Genomic DNA, 21388 nt, shown 5'->3' with positions numbered 1-21388 from the left:
CCCTCTAAAGCAAACAATGTCCAGCTCTCTGGCTGTGTGACAGGGAGGAGATGGTAGAGGGGGGAGATGGAAGGAGGTCTGGGATGAGTAAAGGCTTCTCAAGCCACGTGTCCAAACTATACTCTTTTCTCATGTAGTGATGAGGTTTCATTGGGATTACATCTTTGGAGAGAAAAGTCCCACATTGCACACAGGCATTAGTACACACAGCTCCTGTTGCTTGGCTCATGGCATGATGTTCTCTGCAAAAATGTGCTGAGAGAGATGTAGTGGGCAGAGCTGAGTAGGTGGGTACCGGGGGGTAGTGGAGGGGTAGAGGAGGGGTAGGGGAGGGGAGGGGTAGAGGAGGGATAGAGGAGGGGTAGAGGAGGGGTAGGGGGTACAAGGAGGGGCGAAGAGTGAGGAACAGCAGAAAGGGGTGGAGTTGGAGAGAGATCAGAGGGTGGCCACATGGCGGTTTGGGGGTAGATGAAAAGAGAGAGAGAGGGAGAGAGAGACAGAGAGAGGGAGAGAGAGAGAAAGGGAGAGGGGGAGAGAAAGAAAGCGAGAAACAGAGAGAAAGAGGGAGAAAGACAGACGTTTGGATGTGAGATGGATCAGTAGAGATCAATATCTCTGAGCAGCAGGCCGTGGTACTAGAGAACTGGAATCTAATGTTACTTACTGCTGCGTGGGAATAGGAGAAAGATGCCCAGAACCTCTAATACGTCTGTAGAACGTCTGTAGAACCACCATATTGGAATGTGCACATCCTAATGACTGTATGATGAAGATAACCAGTGAGTAAACCACCATCTGTTTGTTACAGTCTGATCATGAAATAGTTGAGAATATTCTAGTGTCTAGTGTAGTGATTGTATTTTTTTTACAAGGAGCATGTTTCTTTAGATCATGTTGTATAGGTGTTGATCTACACGTAACAGTAACCAGTTAGCTTTGTTACCCGCCTGTATCATTCCGGTCTCTGTCATGCTTCTCTGTCATGTTGTTGGCAACCAGCCAGCCAGGCAGGGTTAGGGTAATGGTTAGGGCTTGTACTAGCAGGGTCAGCTCAATCCTTCACTCTCCAAGTCTGCATCCCTATGAACCCTGGTCAAAAGTAGTGCACTATACTATAGGGAATAGGGTGCCACTTCAGACGCACACAGCCCAAGTGTGCCATCTCTTCCCCTACCTATCTGCCTGTAAATCTGATGTTCCCTTTGTTCCATAACAAATAATGCACTATTTAGGGAATAGGGTGCCATTTGGGACACTAGCAGGGAATGTTCCTTTAAAGGGAACGTTGTTCCCTAAGGAGAGGAAGGAGTATCCCCTGTAGGGATAGGTTGGTCGGCCACACACACACACCTTAGTAGCACACCTACTGCTGGTGGCATTCTGGACCTTTGTCCCTCCAACGTGCTGGGTTTCATGTCATTGGGGCGATGCAACATTACACTGTACACAGTAACATGATTACACTGTCCACAGTTTAACAGCCATGGTTGTGTAGTAACAGGCAGTTCCCGTCCTGGCTCGCTGCCAGACCAGGGGTACATCCCAAATGGCCCCCTATTCCCTATATAGTGCACTACTTTTGATGGGCCCTGGTCAAAAGTAGTGCACTTACAGGGAATAGGGGGCCATTTGGGATGCAGACCAGCCTTTTCTCCATGGAGGAAAGGAAAAGGGACGTTGGAACAGAATGTCTCGAGATTCTGTTACAGTATGCCCAGGGCAGGACAGTGGAATTCCCAGATCGTATTCCCTGTTCTGTTCCCAACAGTCCCACCTCCGGCTGTGGGACAGAGAATGGAGCTGGAGGCACTGTGGTGCAGTATAACAATATGACTCTACTGTACTCAATACAATATACAACTAGCAGGACAGGCTAGTCGGAAGAGAGAGAAAGACCTGAAAGGAAAATGTCCTTTCACTTCTGTGACCTCTGATGCTTCTATCTTAAGACTAGTGACAGGGACTGGAGGTGTTCCTCTTCTATCATGTGTCCTTCCGACACTGCACTCAAAGACTTGTACGTAGATAGAGTTGAGCATGCAGACCCTTTATTCCACTAAGAACTGTCTAGATGGCCAGCTTAGTGTCAGTTATCTTTGCTGCTGGGAGATTTCCCATGTTGACTCAACCTGTGACGTGATCCTGTTATGGAGGTCATTAGAGTAAACAGTGATCTGACGTGAACGTAGAGGTAAACATGGACGTTGTCATCCAATGACCTTCTGTCTGCATTCCGAATGGTACCCTATTCCCTATATAGTGCAACACTTTTGACCATATCCATATGGGCTCATAGAGCTCTGGTCAAAAGTGTTGCACTAAATAGGGAATATGGTGCCATTTGGTACACACCCTCTCCCTCTGGGAACTGTTAATATTTATTCAGTTGGTAGTCTGACTTGTCGGTCTGCGGACCAAAGTCACTAGTCATTGACATGTAGCCACAGGTTAGTCACAACACAGGTGAGTCACAGAGCAGATGGTCACAGTGTTTGAGAGAGGGGTGGGGTACAGTATAGCCACAGAGCAGGATCTGGAGACATAGGTGGGGTACATACAGGACAGATGAAGTTACAGTGAAAGGTTATCTCTGTCACGGACAGTTCTGTATGGAGACCCAGGTGGGATTAACTGTGATAAACGACTAGTGCGTCGCAGAGCGTCAGACACAGACAGGGGCGGGAACAGACATGCTGGGATACCTGTTTGGAGTGGAGTGGTCCTCTGTCCTCTTTATCCACACCAGACATATTGTTGAGGTGACTGTCGAGGGATATGGGCTGAAGGATGTTCCTATTGTGTTGATCTGCTGTGATATTAACACTAGCTGTGATCTAGTCAGTCTACACACCAATGTGCCTAGAGTGGACTGCTTCACTGCACTAGACTATTATAGCAGCTTCACTGTGGAGTTGAGATCTTAATGGAACAGGAGGACAGGTTTGGGATTTAAACAGACTTCTATAACTGACATCCATATCAATAATGGACTGTCTGTGTCTGTAGTGCCAGCCCCGGGTAGGTGAGAATATTTTCATGTTTTTGAATTTGACTAGATTATCTTCTTTCTTCATGTTTGCCAGAGTAGCCTATTGATTCTGTAGTGAGAGTGGTGTGTTGGCTGAGGAGTGAGAGAGGTCTGGTGTGTAAGTTGAGGAGTGATAGAGGAGTGAGAGTGATAGAGAAGTGACAGGAGTAAGTGAGTGTGAGAGAGGATTGACAGGAGTGAGAGTGGGAGAGGAGAGAGTGGAGTGAGAGAGGAGGGAGAGGGGTCTGTTCTGTTAGTTAGACGTGAGAGGTCTGTCTGCTTCTTGTCCTGTGAGTCAGGAGCTCGGAACCAGAGAGGGGACGTCACCCCTCAGGTGTCAGCAGGGTCAGGTCATGACCCCACCACAGGGGTCACCGCTAGGGGTCAGGGTTAGGGTTAGGACTTCAATTCAGGTTGTGTTGCAGCCCCAGTCCCTTTGATCATTGTGCTGACCGCCATATACACTACATTACCAAAAGTATGTGGACACCTGCTCGTCGAACATCTCATTCCAAAATCATGGGGATTAATGTGGAGTTGGTCCCCCATTTGCTGCTATAACAGCCTCCACTCCTCTGGGAAGGCTTTCCACTAGATGTTGGAACATTGCTGGGGGGACTTGCGTCCATTCAGCCACATTAGTGCATTAGTGAGGTCGGGCACTGATGTTGGACGATTAGGCTTGGCTTGCAGTCGGCGTTCCAATTCATCCGAAACGTGTTCGATGAGGTTGAGGGCAGGGCTCTGTGCAGACCAGTCAAGTTCTTCCGCACCGATCTCGACAAACCATATCTGTATGGACCTCGCATTGTGCACGGGGGCATTGTCATGCTGAAACAGGAAAGGGCCTTCCCCAAACTGTTGCCACAAAGTTGGAAGCACAGAATCGTCTACAATGTTATTGTATGCTGTAGCGTTAAGATTTCCATTAATTGGAACTAAGAGGCCTAGCCCGAACCATGAAAAACAGCCCCAGACCATTATTCATCCTCCACCAAACTTTACAGTTGGCACTATGCATTGGGGCAGGTAGCATTCTCCTGGCATCTGCCAAACCCAGATTCGTCTGTCGGACTGCCAGTTGGTCAAGCGTGATTCATCACTCCAGAGAACTCCTTTCCACTGCTGCAGAGTCCAATGACGGCGAGCTTTACGCCGTGGCAACGGTGCCACGTTGAAAGTCACTGAGCTCTTCAGTAAGGCCATTCTACTGCCAATGTTTGTCTATGGAGATTGCATGGCTGTGTGCTCGATTTTATACACCTGTCAACAACGGGTATGTATGTGTATATGTGTATGTGTATGTGTGTGTGTGTGTATATATATGTATATGTATATGTATGTACAGTTGAAGTCGGAAGTTTACATACACCTTAGCCAAATACATTTAAACTCAGTTTTTCACAATTCCTGACATTTAATCCCAGTAAAAATTCCCTGTCTTAGGTCAGTTAGGATCACCACTTTATTTTAATAATGTGAAATGTCAGAATAATAGTAGAGAGAAGGATTTATTTCAGCTTTTATTTATTTCATCACATTCCCAGTGGGTCAGAAGTTTACATACACTCAATTAGTATTTGGTAGCATTGCCTTTAAATTGTTTAACTTGGGTCAAACGTTTCGGGTATCCTTCCACAAGCTTCCCACAATAAGTTGGGTGAATTTTGGCCCATTCCTCCTGACAGAGCTGGTGTAACTGAGTCAGGATTGTAGGCCTCCTTGCTCGCATACGCTTTTTCAGTTCTGCACACACATTTTCTATAGGATTGAGGTCAGGGCTTTGTGATGGCCACTCCAATACCTTGACTTTGTTGTCCTTAAGCCATTTTGCCACAACTTTGGAAGCATGCTTGGGGTCATTGTCCATATGGAAGACCCATTTGCGACCAATCTTTAACTTCCTGACTGATGTCTTGAGATGTTGCTTCAATATATCCACATAATTTTCCTTCCTCATGATGCCATCTATTTTGTGAAGTGCACCAGTCCCTCCTGCAGCAAAGCACCCCCACAGTATGATGCTGCCACCTCCGTGCTTCACGGTTGGGATGGTGTTCTTCGGGTTGCAAGCAGACCCCTTTTTCCTCCAAACATAACAATGGTCATTATGGCCAAATAGTTATATTTTTGTTTCATCAGACCAGAGGACATTTCTCCAACAAGTACGATCTTTGTCCCCATGTGCAGTTGCAAACCGTAGTCTGGCTTTTCTATGGCGGTTTTGGAGCAGTGGCTTCTTCCTTGCTGAGCGGCCTTTCAGGTTATGTCGATATAGGACTCGTTTTACTGTGGATATAGATACTTTTGTACCTGTTTCCTCCAGCATCTTCACAAGGTCCTTTGCTGTTGTTCTGGGATTGATTTGCACTTTTCGCACCACAGTACGTTCATCTCTAGGAGACAGAACGCGTCTCCTTCCTGAGCGGTATGACGCTGCGTGGTCCCATGGTGTTTATACGTGCGTACTATTGTTTGTACAGATGAACGTGGTACCTTCAGGCGTTTGGAAATTGCTCCCAAGGATGAACCAGACTTGTGGAGGTCTACAATTTTTTTTCTGAGGTCTTGGCTGATTTCTTTTGATTTTCCCATGATGTCAAGCAAAGAGGCACTGAGTTTGAAAGTAGGCCTTGAAATACATCCACAGGTACACCTCCAATTAACTCAAATGATGTCAATTAGCCTATCAGGCTGTATTTATTTCACCCCTCTCAGGGCTCTGTGGTCAGGTTATAGCCCTCTAATCCAAACTAGAAGAGTTAGAAGCATAGAGGCCAGACCTCAGATAGTCATATAAGGTTTTATGTCGATCTACCTGAGGGACCATGATGGGTTGCTGATGGATGTTTTTAGTCCAACTCATCATAAAGGCGTTCTACAGGCTGTATTTTTGTTGTTGTTGACAAATGGATGGATTTTCTTCCCATAATTGATAAAACATAAAAGTTCAATTGTTCAGTGAATACGCCCTACCCACCACCATCTGTGTTGGACATACTGTTTATTTCTGTTACTCTGACTGACAAGACATTCTGTTTCAGAACTCGAGGCGAAGGAGGCGTGTGATTGGCTACGAGCGGCAGGATTCCCCCAATACGCTCAGCTCTTTGAAGGTAATAAACTAATCAGCCAATAACACACCAGAACAATGCAATGCTGGCACGCACACACACACCCACACATGTGCACACATGCACGCACCGCCGCACACACACACACACACACACACACACACTCACACACACACACACACACACACACACACACACACACACACACACACACACACACAATAAGTCATAACAGACCAACTATATAAAATAAACAGCAGTTTTATTTTGAAACGTAACGTCTGTTGTGAAATGAGCCACTGTTGATTTTAGCTTTGTCTAGAATGTCATTGTATGCTGTAGCGTTAAGATTTCCCTTCACTGGAACTAAGGGGCCTAGCCCGAACCATGAAACCAGCCCCAGGCCATTATTCCTCCACCAAACTTTACAGTTGGCACTATGCATTCGGGCAGGTAGCTTTCTCCTGGCATCCTCCAAACCCAGATTTGTCCGTCGGACTGCCAGATGGTGAGGTGGGATTCATCATTCCAGAGAACGCCTTTCCGCTGCTCCAGAGTCCAATGGCGGCGAGCTTTACACCACTCCAGCCGACACTTGGCATTGCGTATGGTGATCTTAGGCTTGTGTGCGGCTGCTCGGCCATGGAAATCAATTTCATGACGCTCCCGACGAACAGTTCTTGTGCTGACGTTGCTTCCAGAGGCATTTTGGAACTTGGTAGTGTGTTATGCAACCGAGGACAGACGATTTTTACACGTTACGCGCTTCAGCACTCGGTGGTCCTGTTCTGTGTGCTTGTGTGGCCTACCACTTCGTGGCTGAGCCGTTGTTGCTCCAAGACATTTCCACTTCACAATAACAGCACTTACCGTTGACTGGGGCAGCTCTAGCAGGGCAGAAATCTGACAAACTGACTTGTTGGAGAGGAAGCATCCTATGACGGTGCCAAGTTAAAGTCACTGAGCTCTTCAGAAAGGCCATTCTACTGCCAATGTTTTACTGTGGAGATTGCATGGCTGTGCTCGATTTTATACACCTGTCAGCAACAAGTTTTTAATGAGGAGTGAATCATCTGGCATAGTCTGGCTTCCTCTTACACTGCCCTGCCGTACCCAACCCAACCCTGTCCCCTGTCGTGTCCTTTCCATTCCTCTCCTACCCTCTCATGTCCTCTCCTCTCCTGTCATGTCCTCTCCTCTCATGTCCTCTCCTCTCCTCTCATGTCCTCTCTTACACTCTCATGTCCTATCCTCTCCTGTCATGTCCTCTCCTACCCTCTCATGTCCTATCCTCTCCTCTCATGTCCTCTCCTCTCATGTCCTCTCCTACACTCTCATGTCCTCTCCTACACTCTCATGTCCTCTCCTCTCATGTCCTCTCCTACACTCTCATGTCCTCTCCTCTCATGTCCTCTCCTACACTCAATCAATCAATCAAATATATTTACATCAGCAGATGTCACAAAGTGCTATACAGAAACCCAGCCTATAACCCCAAACGGCAAGCAATGCAGATGTAGAAGCATTGTGGCTAGGAAAAACTCCCTAGAAAGGCAAGAACCTAGAAAGAAACCTAGAGAGGAACCAGGCTCTGAGGGGTGGCCAGTCCTCTTCTGGCTGTGCCGGGTGGAGATTATAAGAGTACATGGCCATTTAAAGCCAGATTGTTCTTCAAGATGTTCAAAAGTTCATAGATGACCAGCAGGGTCAAATAATAATCACAGTGGTTGTAGAGGGTGCAACAGGTCAGTACCTCAGGAGTAAATGTTAGTTGGCTTTTCTTAGCCGAGCATTCAGAGGTCGAGACAGCAGGTGTGGTAGAGAGAGGGAGAGTCGAAAACAGCAGGTCCGGGACAAGGTAGCACGTCCTGTGAACAGGTCAGTGTTCCCTAGCCGCAGGCAAAACAGTTGAAACTGGAGCAGCAGCACGACCAGGTGGACTGGGGACAGCCAGGAGTCATCAGGCCAGATAGTCCTGAGGCATGATCCTAGAGAGAACTAGAGGGAACATACTTAAATTCACACAGGACACCAGATAGGACAGGAGAATTACACCAGATATAACAGACTGACCCTAGCCCCTGGCAAATAGACTATTGCAGCATAGATACTGGAGACTGAGACTAGGGTGGGTCGGGGGACACTGTGGCCCCGTCTGACGATACCCCCGGACAGGGCCAACCAGGCAGGATATAACCCCACCCACTTTGCCAAAGCACAGCCCCCACACCACTAGAGGGATATCAACAGACCACCAACTTACTACCCTGAGACAAGGCTGAGTATAGCCCACGAAGATCTCCTCCACTGCACGAGCCTGAGGGGGCGCAAAACCTGACAGGAAGATCACATCTGTGACTCAACCCACTCAAGTGACGCACCCCTCCTAGGGACGGCATGGAAGAGCACTAGTAAGCCAGTGAGTCAGCCCCCGTAATAGGGTCAGAGGCAGAGAATCCCAGTGGAGAGAGGGGAGCCGGCCAGGCAGAGACAGCAAGGGCAGTTCGTCGCTCCAGTGCCTTGCCGTTCACCTTCGCACCCCTGGGTCAGACTACACTCAATCATAGGAACTACTGAAGAGATGAGTCTTCAGTAAAGACTTAAAGGTCGAGACTGAGTCTGCATCTCTCACATGGATAGGCAGACCATTCCATAAAAATGGAGCTCTATAGGAGAAAGCCCTGCCTCCAGCTGTTTGCTTAGAAATTCTAGGAACAATAAGGAGGCCTGCGTCTTGTGACCGTAGAGTACGTGTAGGTATGTACGGCAGGACCAAATCGGAGAAATAGGGAGGAGCAAGCCCATGTAATGCTTTGTAGGTTAGCAGTAAAACCTTGAAATCAGCCCTAGCCTTAACAGGAAGCACTGGAGTAATATGATCAAATGTTTGGGTTATAGTCAGGATTCTAGCAGCCGTGTTTAGCACTAACTGAAGTTTATTTTGTGCTTTATCTGGGTAGCCAGAGAGTAGAGCATTGCTGTAGTCTAATCTAGAAGTGACAAAAGCATGGATAAGCTTTTCTGCATCATTTTGGACAAAAAGTTTCTGATTTTACGAAGATGGAAAAAAACTGTCCAAAAGAGAGATCAGGGTCCAGAGTAACGTCAAGGTCCTTCACAGTTTTATTTGAGACGACTGTACAACCATCAAGATTAATTGTCAGATCCAACAGCAGATATCTTTGTTTCTTGGGACCTAGAACTAGCATCTCTGTTTTGTCCGAGTTTAAAAGTAAAACATTTCCCGCCATCCACTTTCTTTTGTCTGAAACACAGGCTTCCAGGGTAGGCAATTTTGTGGCTTCACCATGTTTCATCGAAATGTACAGCTGTGTGTCGTCCGCATAGCAGTGAAAGTTTACATTGTGTTTCCGAATGACATCACCAAGAGGTAGTGAATACAGTAGTGAAAACAATAGTGGTCCTAAAATGGAACCTTGAGGAACGCCGAAACTTACAATTGATTTGTCAGAGGACAAACCATCCACAGAGACGAACTGATATCTTTCCGACAGATAAGATCTAAACCAGGCAAGAACTTGTCCGTGTAGACCAATTAGGGTTTCTAATCTCTCCAAAAGAATGTGGTGATCGATGGTGTCAAAAGCAGCACTAAGGTCTAAGAGCACGAGGACAGATGCAGAGCCTTGGTCTGATCCCATTAAAAGGTAATTTACCACCTTCACGAGTGCAGTCTCAGTGCTATGACAGGGTCTAAAACCAGACTGGGAGATTCGATATAGGCCGATAGTTTTTTACATTTTCCGGGTCAAGGTTTGGCTTTTTCAAGAGAGGCTTTATTACTGCCACTTTTAGTGAGTTTGTTACAGATCTGGTGGATAGGGAGCCATTTTCTATGTCCAACATAGGAGGGCCAAGCACAGGAAGTAGCTCTTTCAGTAGTTTAGTTGGAATAGGGTCCAGTATGCAGCTTGACGGTTTAGAGGCCATGACTATTTTCATGAATGTGTCAAGAGATATAGGATTAAAAAAACTTGAGTGTCTCCATTGATCCTAGGTCCTGGCAGTTATGTGCTGACTCAGGACAACTGAGCTTTGGAGAAAAACGCAGATTCAAAGAGTCCGTAATTTGCTTTCTAATGATCATGATCTTTTCATTGAAGAAGTTCATGAATTTATAACTGCTGAAGTGAAAGCTATCCGCTCTTGTTAAATGCTGCATTTTAGTTAGCTTTGCGACAATATCAAAAATACATTTTGGATTGTTCTTATTCTCCTCAATTAGGTTGGAAAAATAGGATGATCGAGCAGCAGTGAGGGCTCTTCGATATTGCACGGTACTGTCTTTCCAAGCTAGTCGGAAGACTTCCAGTTTGGTGGAGCGCCATTTCCGTTCCAATTTTCTGGAAGCTTGCTTCAGGGCTCGGGTATTTTCTGAATACCAGGGAGCAAATTTATTGTGATCAATGTTTTTTGTTTTTAGGGGTGTGACTGCATCTAGGGTATTACGCAAGGTTAAATTATGATCCTCAGTTAGGTGGTTAACCGATTTTTGTACTCTGACGTCCTTGGGTGGGTGGAGGGAGTCTGGAAGGGCATCTAGGAATCTTTGGGTTGTCTGAGAATTTATAGAACAGCTTTTGATGATCCTTGGTTGGGGTCTGAGCAGATTATTTGTTGCGATTGCAAACGTAATAAAATGGTGGTCCGATAGTCCAGGATTATGTGGAAAAACATTTAGTTCCACAATATTTATTCCACGGGACAAAACTAGGTCCAGGGTGTGACTGTGGCAATGAGTAGGTCCGGAGACATGTTGGACAAAACCCACTGAGTTGATGATGGCTCCGAAAGCCTTTTGGAGTGAGTCTGTGGACTTTTCCATGTGAATATTAAAGTTACCAAAAATGTGAATATTATTTGCCATGACTACAAGGTCCGATAGGAATTCAGGGAACTCCGTGAGGAACGTTGTATATAAGCTCAAAAGACGAAAACTCAACACCTCCGCCTTTGCGGGATGCGCGGGGGATATGGTCACTAGTGTAACCAGGAGGAGAGGCCTCATTTAACACAGTAAATTAATCAGGCTTGAGCCATGTTTCAGTCAGGCCAATCACATCAAGATTATGATCAGTAATTAGTTCATTGACATTGACTGCCTTGGAAGTGAGGGATCTAACATTAAGTAACCCTATTTTGAGATATCACAATCTCTTTCAATAATGACAGGAATGGAGGAGGTCTTTATTCCAGTGAGATTGCTAAAGTGAACACCGCCATGTTTAGTTTTGCTCAACCTAGATCGAGGCACAGACATGGTCTCAATGGGGATAGCTGAGCTGACTACACTGACTGTGCTAGTGGCAGACTCCACTAAGCTGGCAGGCTGGCTAACACTCTCATGTCCTCTTCTCTCATGTCCTATCCTCTCCTCTCATGTCCTCTTCTACACTCTCATGTCCTCTCCTCTCATGTCCTCTCCTACACTCTCATGTCCTCTCCTATCATGACCTCTCCTACACTCTTATGTCCTCTCCTCTCATGTCCTATCCTCTCCTCTCATGTCCTATCCTCTCCTCTCATGTCCTATCCTCTCCTCTCATGTCCTATCCTCTCCTCTCATGTCCTCTCCCCTCCTCTCCTCTCATGTCCTCTCCTCTTATGTCCTCTCCTCTCCTCTCATGTCCTCTTCCCTCCTCTCATGTCCTCTCCTCTCATGTCCTTTCCTCTGGCAGTTTCATTTACACAGCTGTCCTCAGGAGACTTAGAAGCTATAGCTCCTTTCAACTGACTCAGGGAGAGAGGGAGGGAGGAGAGAGAAAAATGACAGAACGACAGGGGGGACTGCAGAAAGAGAGAAAGAGAAAGACTTGGTCTGGATAGTTCCTGGCTAGAGTTACTACCCAAACATGTCCAGCACACAAAAAGAAAAGAGGTCATGGGGAAAAGTTTTATCATCATGGTTTAGAAGCAGCCAGCTCGCCTCACCCCGACTACCCTCTCCTCCTCACCCCGACTACCCTCTCCTCCTCACCCCGACTACCCTCTCCTCCTCACCCCGACTACCCTCTCCTCCTCATCCCGACTACCCTTTCCTCCTCACCCCAACTACCCTCTCCTCCTCACCCCGACTACCCTCTCCTCCTCACCCCGACTACCCTCTCCTCCTCACCCCGACTACCCTCTCCTCCTCACCCCGACTACCCTCTCCTCCTCATCCCGACTACCCTTTCCTCCTCACCCCGACTACCCTCTCCTCCTCACCCCGACTACCCTCTCCTCCTCACCCCGACTACCCTCTCCTCCTTACCCCGACTACCCTTCTTCTCCCCAGCACCCTCGGTGTTCCAGGTCTTTTGAAGTGAGAGGGTGTCATGAATCTCTTGGTGATAGGAATTGTAGCCTGTTGTTAAGGAGACACACTGACACCAGCCCTCTGTGTGTGTGTGTGTTTGTATGTGCGTGCGTGTGCGTGCATTTGCGATTGTATCAGTGTGTATGGAAAGCTGCAGCTACAGTCTCTCCACTGCTATCCACATTCTGTCTGCCTGTATTCAGCTCCATACAGCCTGCTCAGTAAAGGAAGCAATGTTTTCCAAGACTGTAGTGTTTCAATTCAGGTGAAGCTGTTGTATTTAGGTAGACACTGATGAGTAGACGTGAATATTGAGTATAAATTAACTGCATTTTGAAACCATTTCACAATTCCTGCCGGCTGCGGGTCCCCGACCCAGATCTGTCTGAGTGTATTTTGACATCTGTGTTTCTCCTTATGTGACAGACCATGCTGCGTTGCTTTTCATAAAACAGTTAATGACACTACATCAATGCAGTAGGATGTAATATGGAGGGTCCGGAGTGAAAAGGGCCCTGGTCAAAAGTAGTGCACTATGTAGGCAATAAGGTGCCAATTGGGACGCAGACTGTGTGTTACATAACAGGAGGCCAATACCCAGAGACAGACGTAATGCTGCTGCTGCTACTGCTCAACGTCTCAGCGCCATTATTTGGGCAAACCCTCTCTCTCTTCATTACCATCTCTCTCTCTCTCTCTCTCTCTCTCTCTCTCTCTCTCTCTCTCTCTCTCTCTCTCTCTCTCTCTCTCTCTCTCTCTCTCTCTCTCTCTCTCTCTCTCTCTCTCTCCTTCCCTCCCTCCCTCCCGCTCCTGGATAGCTCTCTGGAAACAATGTGCTTTCCTTCTTCAAAGTGAAGCTGGTTCTGATCTGCCACGTGTGTCCAGCCTGCCTGCTGCCCTATTAAGGAGCTAGATAACTACTGAGAGGAGAAATGGACTGAACTATTTAAAGTTGTATCTTTAATCTAAGAGCAGCATTTAATCTGTTAATCTGTTTCCTCCTCCTCAGACTCTCAGTTCCCCATTGACATCTCGCCTGTGAAGAAAGACCATGACTTTCTGGACAAAGACCTGGTGGAACCTCTCTGCAGGTGAGTGGATTAAACCTGGTTTGATTTTCCATACTGCTTCCATACCAATTACAGTGTAATTTAGTTGAGGTTGACTGTGTGAGTTTGTATGTCAGTCAGTAAGGTAACACCAGAGAGAGCTGAGTGTTTCAGCCTCAGGGAAGTGAAATGGATCTACACCGCTTAACCTGACAGAGCGATAATCACTGTGAACAACAAGCACCTCACGCATCTAGGAGTCCTTTACTAGACTGACGTCACAGAAACCTCAGACTTAACGTTACGCAGCCACTAGAAGAAAACAACAAATATCAGATTATCCAACTGGCAGACCAGCGGGGTATACTACAAAGTAAGATCAATGCTTTAGCCAGCTAATTTAAATATTGTGAAATAACTTTTTATTTTATGGAAAGATAAGCTTGAAATGGGCATGGTGTAATTCACTCAACAACCAAAAACACATACAGTGCATTCGGAAAGTATTCAGACCCCTTGACTTTTTCCACATTTTGCTACGTTACAGCCTTATTCTAAAATTGATCAAATTAATTGTTTTCGTCATCAATCTACACACAATACCCCATACTGACAAAGCGAAAACAGGTTTTCTGAAATTTTTGCAAATGTATTACCTTATTTACATAAGTATTCAGAACCTTTGCTATGTGACTCGAAATTGAGCTCAGGTGCATCCTGTTTCCATTGACCATCCTTGAGATGTTTCTACAACTTGATTAGGGTCCACCTGTGGTAAATTCATTTGATTGGACATGATTTAGAAAGGCACACACCTGTCTATATAAGGTCCCACAGTTGATAGGCTTGTCAGAGCAAAAACCAAGCCATGAGGTCGAAGGAATTGTAAGTAGAGATCAGAGACAGGATTGTGTCGAGGCACAGATCTGGGGAAGGGTAACAAAAACATTCTGCATCATTGAAGGTCCCCAAGAACACAGTGGCCTCCATCATTCTTAAATGTAAGAAGTTTGGAACAACCAAGACTCTTCCTAGAGCTGGCCGCCCAGCCAAACTGAGCAATCGGGGGAGAAGGGCCTTGGTCAGGGAGGTGACCAAGAACCCAATGGTCACTCTGACAGAGCTCCAGAGTTCCTCTGTGGAGATGGGAGAACCTTCCAGAAGGACAACCATCTTTACAGCACTCCACCAAATCAGGCCTTTAAGGTAGAGTGGCCAGACTGAAGCACATGACAGCCGTTTGGAGTTTGCCAAAAGGCACCTAAAGGACTCTCAGACCATGAGAAACAAGATTCTCTGGTCTGATCAATCAATCAATTTTATTTTATATAGCCCTTCTTACATCAGCTAATATCTCGAAGTGCTGTACAGAAACCCAGCCTAAAACCCCAAACAGCTAGTAATGCAGGTGTAGAAGCACGGTGGCTAGGAAAAACTCCCTAGAAAGGCAAAACCTAGGAAGAAACCTAGAGAGGAACCAGGCTATGAGGGGTGGCCAGTCCTCTTCTGGCTGTGCCGGGTGGAGATTATAACAGAACCATGCCAAGATGTTCAAAAATGTTCATAAGTGACAAGCATGGTCAAATAATAATCAGGAATAAATCTCAGTTGGCTTTTCATAGCCGATCATTAGAGTTTAAAACAGCAGGTCTGGGACAGGTAGGGGTTCCATAACCGCAGGCAGAACAGTTTAAACTGGAATAGCAGCAAGGCCAGGCGGACTGGGGATAGCAAGGAGTCACCACGGCCGGTAGTCCCGACGTATGGTCCTAGGGCTCAGGTCTCTCAGTTGGCTTTTCATAGCCGATCATTTAGAGTTGAAAACAGCAGGTCTGGGACAGGTAGGGGTTTCGTAGCCGCAGGCAGAACAGTTGAAACTGGAATAGCAGCAAGGCCAGGCGGACTGGGGGCAGCAGGGTGTCATCATGCCCGGTAGTCCTGACGTATGGTCCTAGGGCTCAGGTTCTCAGAGAGAAAGAGAGAACGAGAGAATTAGAGAGAGCATACTTAAATTCACACAGGACACTGGATAAGACAGGAGAAGTACTCCAGGTATAACCAACTAACCCCAGCCCCCCGACACATAAACTACTGCAGCATAAATACTGGAGGCTGAGACAGGAGCGGTCCGGAGACACTGTGGCCCCATCCGAAGAAACCCCCGGACAGGGCCAAACAGGAAGGATATAACCCCACCCACTCCGCCAAAGCACAGCCCCCGCACCACTAGAGGGATATCCCCAACCACCAACTTACAATCCTGAGACAAGGCCGAGTATAGCCCACAGAGGTCTCCACCACAGCACAAACCAAGGGGGGGGGGGGGCGCCAACCCAGACAGGAAGATCACGTCAGTAACTCAACCCACTCAAGTGACGCACCCCTCCCAGGGACGGCATGAAAGAGCACCAGCAGGCCAGTGACTCAGCCCCTGCAACAGGGTTAGAGGCAGAGAACCCCAGTGGAGAGGGGAACCGGCCTGGCAGAGACAGCAAGGGCTGTTCGTTGCTCCAGCCTTTCCGTTCACCTTCACACTCCTGGGCCAGACTACACTCAATCATATGACCTACTGAAGAGATAAGTCTTCAGTAAAGACTTAAAGGTTGAGACCGAGTCTGCGTCTCTCACATGGGTAGGCAGACTGTTCCATAAAAATGGAGATCTATAGGAGAAAGCCCTGCCTCCCGCTGTTTGCTTAGAAATTCTAGGGACAATTAGGAGGCCTGCGTCTTGTGACCGTAGCGTACGTATTGGTATGTACGGCAGGACCAACTCGGAAAGATAGGTAGGAGCAAGCCCATGTAACGCTTTATAGGTTAACAGTAAAACCTTGAAATCAGCCCTTGCCTTAACAGGAAGCCAGTGTAGGGAAGCTAGCACTGGAGTAATATGATCAAATTTCTTGGTTCTAGTCAGGATTCTAGCAGCCGTATTTAGCACTAACTGAAGTTTATTTAGTGCTTTATCCGGGTAGCCGGAAAATAGAGCATTGCAGTAGTCTAATCTAGAAGTAACAAATGCATGGATTAATTTTTCTGCATCATTTTTGGACAGAAAATTTCTGATTTTTGCAATGTTACGTAGATGGAAAAAAGCTGTCCTTGAAACAGTCTTGATATGTTCGTCAAAAGAGAGATCAGGGTCAAGAGTAACGCCTAGGTCCTTCACAGTTTTATTTGAGACGACTTTACAACCATCAAGATGAATTGTCAGATTTAACAGAAGATCTCTTTGTTTCTTGGGACCTAGAACAAGCATCTCTGTTTTGTCCGAGTTTAAAAGTAAAAAGTTTTCAGCCATCCACTTCCTTATGTCTGAAACACAGGCTTCTAGCGAGGGCAATTTTGGGGCTTCACCATGCTTCATTGAAATGTACAGCTGTGTGTCATCCGCATAGCAGTGAAAGTTAACATTATGTTTTCGAATAACATCCCCAAGAGGTAAAATATATAGTGAAAACAATAGTGGTCCTAAAACGGAACCTTGAGGAACACCGAAATGTACAGTTGATTTGTCGGAGGACAGACCATTCACAGAGACAAACTGATATCTTTCCGACAGGTAGGATCTAAACCAGGCCAGAACTTGTCCGTGTAGACCAATTTGGGTTTCCAGTCTCTCCAAAAGAATGTGGTGATCGATGGTGTCAAAGGCAGCACTAAGGTCTAGTAGCACGAGGACAGATGCAGAGCCTCGGTCTGACGCCATTAAAAGGTCATTTACCACCTTCACAAGTGCAGTCTCAGTGCTATGATGGGGTCTAAAACCAGACTGAAGCATTTCGTATACATTGTTTGTCTTCAGAAAGGCAGTGAGTTGCTGCGCAACAGCTTTTTCTAAAATTTTTGAGAGGAATGGAAGATTCGATATTGGCCGATAGTTTTTTATATTTTCCGGGTCAAGGTTTGGCTTTTTCAAGAGAGGCTTTATCACTGCCACTTTTAGTGAGTTTGGTACACATCCGGTGGATAGAGAGCTGTTTATTATGTCTGATGAAACCAAGATTGAATTCTTTGGCCTGAATGCCAAGCGTCACATCTGGAGGAAACCTGGCACCATCCCTACGGTGAAGCATGGTGGTGGCAACATCATGCTGTGTGGATGTTTTTCAGCAGCAGGGACTGGGAGACTAGTCAGGATCGAGGTAAAGATGAACGGAGATCCTTGATGAAATACTGCTCCATAGCGCTCAGGACGTCATACTGGGGCGAAGGTTCACCTTCCGACAGGACAATGACACAAGGCACACAGCCAAGACAACGCAGGAGTGGCTTCGGGATAAGTCTCTGAATGTCCTTGAGTGGCCCAGCCAGAGTCCGGACTTGAACCCGATCAAATATCTCTAGAGAGACCTGAAAATAGCTGTGCAGCGACGCTCCCCATCCAATCTGACAGAGCTTGAGATGATCTGCAGAGAAGAATGGGAGAAACTCCCCAAATACAGGTGTGCCAAGCTTGTATAGCGTCATACCCAAGAAGACTCCAGACTGTAATCGCTGCCAAAGGTGCTTCAACAAAGTACTGAGTAAAGGGTCTGAATACTTACGTAAATGTGATATTTCCGTTTTTATTTTTTATTTTTTATTTGCAACAATTTCTAAAAACCTGTTTTTGCTTTGTCATTATGGGGTATTGTCTGTAGATTGATGAGGGAAAAAACGAGTTAATCAATTTTAGAATAAGGCTGCAACGTAACAATATGTGGAAAAAGTCAAGGGGTCTGAATACTTTCCGAATGCACTGTATATAAGTTTGACTTTCTTAATTAACCAAAAAATCAATAGTTAGTTATGGTTGTTTATCTGGCTAACTCACTGATCTTGCTTTGTAGTATACCCCTCTGGGCCTGTTTTTCAAACCTGCTTCTGTCTGGCAAGACTAGTAGTCAAGTTCAACCTCACTATTGTTTCCCCTCTGCTATGCCAAGACATTAACTGTCTCTAATTGGGTTAAAAACAGCCCTTTAGTTCCCCATGTTGCCTTATGTTGCTATGGTAACTTTCCCCAGAGACTGTCAGCAGAGAGAAGGGCTTCGTCCCAAATGACACCCTATTCCTTATATAGTGCACTACTTTTGACCAGGGCCCATAGGAATCTTGTCGAAATAGTGCACTATATAGGGTGCTATTTGGGATGAAGCCAAGGTAGGAGGAGGGAAAGGGCTGCCTTCACAGATTAAAACACAGTGACTCTAAACAACCCTTAAGCAACTCCTCTACATTCCAAACTAGCCCTGGAGACAAAGCCTCCCAGCGCTCACCTCCCTGTGACTCTGTCTCCCTGTGAGTGTCACCCCCCTACACCATCCCTGACTTCTCAGCTTCTTTATGGTCACCTGGAGCCAGGCGAGGCTGGTAAACATACTGTCTGCCTGTCACTGTGTGTGGTGAGCAGAGTAACACTTCCTCCCTCCACACTCACCATGGGGCTGAGAGGAACAGATAGATATATCACGCTCTCCACTGCTGTTTTCTCTTTGATTCCTGGTTATTCAGGCTCTATTATGCTCTATAGTCAAAGCTTTTAGGAGGAGTTAGGGGCCCTCAACACTCTATAGGCTCTACAGGCTCCAACAGCTAATGTAAGGACCATGGGAACTAACCTAGGGCTAGAGCTCTATGGACCCTGGCCAAAAGTTGTCTACTATGTAGGGAATAGGGTACCATTTGGGACACAGACCTCCAGCTCTACTGTATCCTGTTGGCTCCAGAGCAGAATCCACATAAACCCTGCATGGGACAATATCTGGAGCGGCAAAACATTAAGACTGTCACACCGCAAATCTTCCGTCGAGCGCCATTTTGCTGGCGTGGGATTGGTTAGGAATGTGTCGTCATGTTTTCCTCTCGTGTAGTTGGTGTTGTTATTGTTGTTGTTGTTGTTGTTTTAGACAGGGCAGCTTGTTGGCCTAAGTGTCTCTGCCTTATTTACCTCTGCAATAGGCCAGCCTCCCCTACTCTCAGCCAGGCTAGCTGTCCCACAGGCCCCTCCTCTCCTACTCTCTGCCATGCTAGCTGTGCCAAAGGCCCCTACTCTCTGCCATGCTAGCTGTGCCAAAGGCCCCTACTCTCTGCCAGGCTAGCTGTCCCACAGACCCCTACTCTCCTACACTGTCAGACTAGCTGTCCCACAGGCCCCTACTCCCCTACTCTCTGCCATGCTAGCTGTCCCACAGACCCCTACTCTCCTACTCTCTGCCATGCTAGCTGTCCCACAGACCCCTACTCTCCTACTCTCAGCCAGGCTAGCTGTCCCACAGGCCCCTACTCTCCTACTCTCTGCCAGGCTAGCTGTCCCACAGACCCCTACTCTCCTACTCTCTGACTGGGTCCCAAATGGCACCCTATTCCCTATATTGTGCAATACTTTTGACCGTAGTGCACTATATAGGGAATAGGATGACATTTGGGACGTAACCACACTGTTTATAGGGTATATTGTAAATTCCCATTGTTACTCTAGCAACTTGTGGGTGGGATTTAATTGAAACCAAATCTAACAGTTATGGAGCTGTTTAGAGCTGGTTAGCCCAGAAAATACCAACAGGGACTTAATTTCCTGTGTGTTTGTGAACCCTGCTGGATAGAAGGAGAGAGTGACTAAGCGGGAGCAGGAACAGGAAGTCTGTGTGCAGCTGGAGAAGCAGCAGAGACTAGTCCATTAGCTGTTGATGGAGAATCTCTGTGAACCACAGGCGAATAGACTAATGACTACCACAGCAGGCTACCATCAGCCCCTCAGCGCGTGAGCAGTCTTCACCAATTAGATCCCTGTCAGGGAGAGAGAGGCCAGAAGCAGACAGACAGGCAGGGAGATGGCCAGAGCATCTGTCCATTAAGCTATTAGCCACAGTTGGCAGGCATGATTAGGTTTGGGCTGCCCTGGCTGGGTAGTCGTCAGCCCCGAAGTCATTTAACTCCTGGACTGGAGAACTAACTGTGTCTATTCCTGGTGACTTCTCTTGAAGAGAAGGATGAACTCTGAGAATGTGATTGTTTACATCCATCTGGCTTGTTTTTCTTCCAGACGACTCAACACCTTGAACAAGTGTGCCTCTATGAAACTAGACGTCAACCTTCCTAAGAAAAAGGTAAGTAGAGGTTTTAATTATTATTATATTATTATATATTATGACCGTTATGATCTTGTTCAGTTGCACAATGATATTGTATAACAGCTTTAGTCAATGCAAGGATATTATGTATACCTTTCTAGGGTATTATGGTAATAATTACTGAGGATATCAGCTAAGTAGTAGTCCTGTAACAACACAAAACGACTCCTCCTCTTACCCCTCTATTCTTCCATCCCTCTATCCTTCCATCCCTCTAACTCAGATACTGTGATATGTGAAATGTGTCCATTGTTGTATTCCTTAAAGGGTGTCCTACTTTTGACCAGTGCCCTGGTCAAACGTAGTGCACTATAAGGAATAGGGTGCCATTTGGGACGCACCCAACACCTCTGTTGTTTCATCTTCCTTCAGTGTGGAGGACGTTTCCTATTGGTTTATTTATGGCTGTAGAACCTGATTAGTGATGTTAAATCATCATGATTATGTGATCGATAAAGAACTGTAATGTGATTATAACTGAACAGACACATCCTCTGGCTCCATCGTTTACTGTTAGGAAAAAACACAGATAACATTTGTCTCTCCTTCTTGGAACAGATACAGACAGGCTGTGATGCCACACCCTCACAGATCTCACAATCACAATATCTAGATACAGCTGTCCCATCAGCTTATAACTAGAACCAATCATTCGGATTATGTCTTGTTACCATGTGTTGATAAAAGTGTACTGACAGTGCTATTTGTATTCTCCCTTCCTGTGTGTCCAGAGTGAAGACTCGGATGATTGTGTTTATGTAACTGTTAACTGGTTTAGATTTCTACCTGACTAGGTGATCATGG

General features: G+C 46.4%; 1 protein-coding gene across 3 annotated transcripts in view; it reads left to right on the top strand.

Annotated features, from left to right (window-relative positions):
• Positions 1-21388, top strand: part of LOC311106002 (stAR-related lipid transfer protein 13-like) — a 78613-nt gene that overhangs the window by 50308 nt on the left and 6917 nt on the right. For 2 of the 3 annotated variants that reach the window (XM_084148259.1, XM_084148260.1), the window contains exons 6-8: positions 6073-6144; positions 13431-13512; positions 20497-20560. In XM_084148259.1, coding sequence (XP_084004385.1) covers positions 6073-6144; positions 13431-13512; positions 20497-20560 — 218 coding nt within the window. Of the gene's footprint in view, positions 1-457; positions 780-6072; positions 6145-13430; positions 13513-20496; positions 20561-21388 lie in introns of those variants that run through there. The other variant, XM_084148261.1, reaches the window with a different exon arrangement.

The sequence above is a fragment of the Coregonus lavaretus genome (assembly GCF_964263955.1).
Source record: "Coregonus lavaretus genome assembly, chromosome: 30".
In the NCBI taxonomy this organism is placed as follows: domain Eukaryota; kingdom Metazoa; phylum Chordata; class Actinopteri; order Salmoniformes; family Salmonidae; genus Coregonus; species Coregonus lavaretus.
This window is presented reverse-complemented; position numbering and strand designations above follow the sequence as displayed.